At 41.0% G+C, this 2500-nt stretch overlaps 1 protein-coding gene across 1 annotated transcript in view; it reads right to left on the bottom strand.

Annotated features, from left to right (window-relative positions):
* Positions 1 to 1170, bottom strand: part of LOC138863264 (uncharacterized) — a 3086-nt gene extending 1916 nt beyond the window's left edge. Inside the window, exons 1-4 of the mRNA XM_070127446.1 lie at positions 1153 to 1170; positions 961 to 1020; positions 347 to 486; positions 1 to 223 (exon numbers count right to left, since the gene is read on the bottom strand). The exon at positions 1 to 223 is cut by the window's left edge and continues 791 nt beyond it. Of these exons, the coding sequence (XP_069983547.1) occupies positions 1 to 223; positions 347 to 486; positions 961 to 1020; positions 1153 to 1170 (441 nt within the window). The remainder of the gene's footprint in view (positions 224 to 346; positions 487 to 960; positions 1021 to 1152) is intronic.
* Between the last annotated feature and the right edge of the window lie 1330 nt (positions 1171 to 2500).

The following is a 2500-nucleotide window of genomic DNA, read 5'->3' as shown; positions in this document are numbered from 1 at the left end:
CGTTCCAGCAGAGGTTGTAGTTCCAGCAGTGGTTGTAATTCCAACAGTGGTTGTAGTTCCAGCAGTGGTTGTCGTTCCAGCAGTGATTGTGACTGGATCAGTGTCTACGGCTTTTACTGTACAATTAAGCCCTTTGAAGTGAATTGTCTCCGTGACGGTAAGGCTGACATTTGTCCCTCGCTCTGTTGTCAGCACGTTCGTCGGACCAGCAGTGCCGCAGTACCTATGGGAAAAGAAATAAATGAACGCTTGTTTGTAATGGGAGAAAACACTTTCTCTACAGGGCAGGCTGGAGAATGACACTGCATAGCGGCATTTTTTCTTTATGTAGAGAGCTCTTACTTACGTTTCGGGAGAAGCAGAGGTGATGCTGAGGAAGTCTCCCAGGCAGAAGAGAAGCCACACACCAACACTGAAGTCGGGGCAGTCAATTAATATTATGTCGTCGGGATCAGTGGCCTGGTGTTGAATAATCATATCGTTAGGCTGTTACGATGCGTGGATACAGTTTGATGGTGTTTTATATCAATGCACGCTATTTCATATCATTGCATTTAATAATGTATAATAGTGGATGCATTTACTTGCATTCAGCCTGCGCATTCTATGCAATTACATATAGGCTTTTTCCAAATCATAAATATATATATAAGTCATATTTATTATAATCTTCTTAATCATCACTGTTATTATCATTTTGGTCATACATAGTGTTATTAGTAGCAGAATCATTACCATCAGGATTATCGTGAACAGTTTTGTCATTACAACACTGAGCGATATCATTGTTAGTATTTTAAAGTAATGAGTATAGTTCTATGAAACATAACAGTGTTTTTGTTTTTCTTTTTTTTCCCTCGGTATTTTCGGAGAGAAGTAGAGATATTAAGAGATAAAATGAGAAAAGCGAGTGTGAGAGAGAAAGAGAAAGAGAGAGAATAGATAATAACTAGAACTCACACAGAAACCCCAGTATGTACTGTCTCTAGCATCATAATGTGTCCAGCCACACCTCGTTTTCTGATTATGAAATTCACAACAGTTTAACCATCTGTTGCAGGAATAATATACTGCTGTATGTAACACACATACATATACATATAAATGTTTGTTTGTTTGTTTTTTCGATTATTTTCATAGTCTAAGAGTTACCTGTCGGGTTATTGACATCACTACACATATTGTTTGGCAGCGCTGTTGTTAGCTGAGTCGTTGCGGGATCTTGTCGTTTTATCATTAGTTGCAGTTTCTCCCGTAGTTGTGGTATCAGCAGTTGTAGTTCCATCAGTAGTTGTGGTTCCATCAGTGATCGTGGTTCTAGCAGTGGTTGTGTTTCTAGCAGTGGTTGTCGTTCCAGCAGTGGTTGTAGTTCCATCAGTGGTTGTTGTACCAGCAGTGGTTGTGGTCCCAGCAGTGGTTGTGACTGGATCAGTGTCTACGGCTTTTACTGCACAGTTAAACCCTTTGTATTTCGCGTGCCTACGACCATGTGGGAGCGCCCGATGCCGATTCCGTCCGACGCTCTGTCCTGCCGTGAATACGTGGAGAATTCTTTGTTTTCCTGGGCGTGATTGAGGGGAGGCTGCACCCTCAACAGGGAGGTCGCAGTGGGCGCAGCCCTCTGCACTGTGTAATCATCGTACCTACGACCGACATGTGAGACGACCGCCCGATGCCGACTCTGTCAGACGCTCTCTCTTCTGAATACTTGGAGGATTCTTTGTTTACCTTGGCAAGGGTTGGGGGCGGCAGCTCCCCATGGAGGGGTTGCACATCAAACAATATAGCGACTCAATCGGTACCGTGGTTACAACAGAGATCGAGAATTGCACACTGCACTCGCATGATAACAAGAGTGGAGCGATTCTGGTATGAAAAAGCCATTCTAGCCATTTTCGATGGAAACGAACACTAGAATCAACCGAACCCAAAAATAGAAATCGAACGAACATAGTTTCGTCCCTAGAAGCTTTGGTGACGTCTTTTTCTAAATTTACCGAATCATTACCATCAGCATTACCATGCCGTTTAGTCATCATAACACAGTAGTATCATCGTCAGTATGATTGGGACTGTTACTGTCATTATTGTCATTGTTAGTATTTCATCATAATTAATACAGTTCTGTCAAACACACACACACACACACACACACTCACACACGCACACACACACACACACACACACACACACACACACACACACACACACACACACACACACACACACACACATATATATATATATATATATATATATATATATATATATATATATATATATATATATATATATATATATATATATGTACATACATTTTTTGCTTCGGAATTTTCAGAGAGATGTATGGATACTAAGAGAAAAAAGAAAAAAGAGAGAGATAGAAAAAGAGTGAGAAAGAGAGAAATCAGGCAAGGCATAAATACGAAATAACAAGAACTTACACAGAAAACCCAGTATGTGCTGTCTCCAGCACCATATTCCGAAGGGTAATTCGGGG

This window comes from Penaeus vannamei, chromosome 11 (assembly GCF_042767895.1).
Source record: "Penaeus vannamei isolate JL-2024 chromosome 11, ASM4276789v1, whole genome shotgun sequence".
NCBI lineage: Eukaryota > Metazoa > Arthropoda > Malacostraca > Decapoda > Penaeidae > Penaeus > Penaeus vannamei.
Note: the sequence above shows the minus strand (reverse complement) of the source record. Positions and strands in the feature narration are given on the sequence as shown.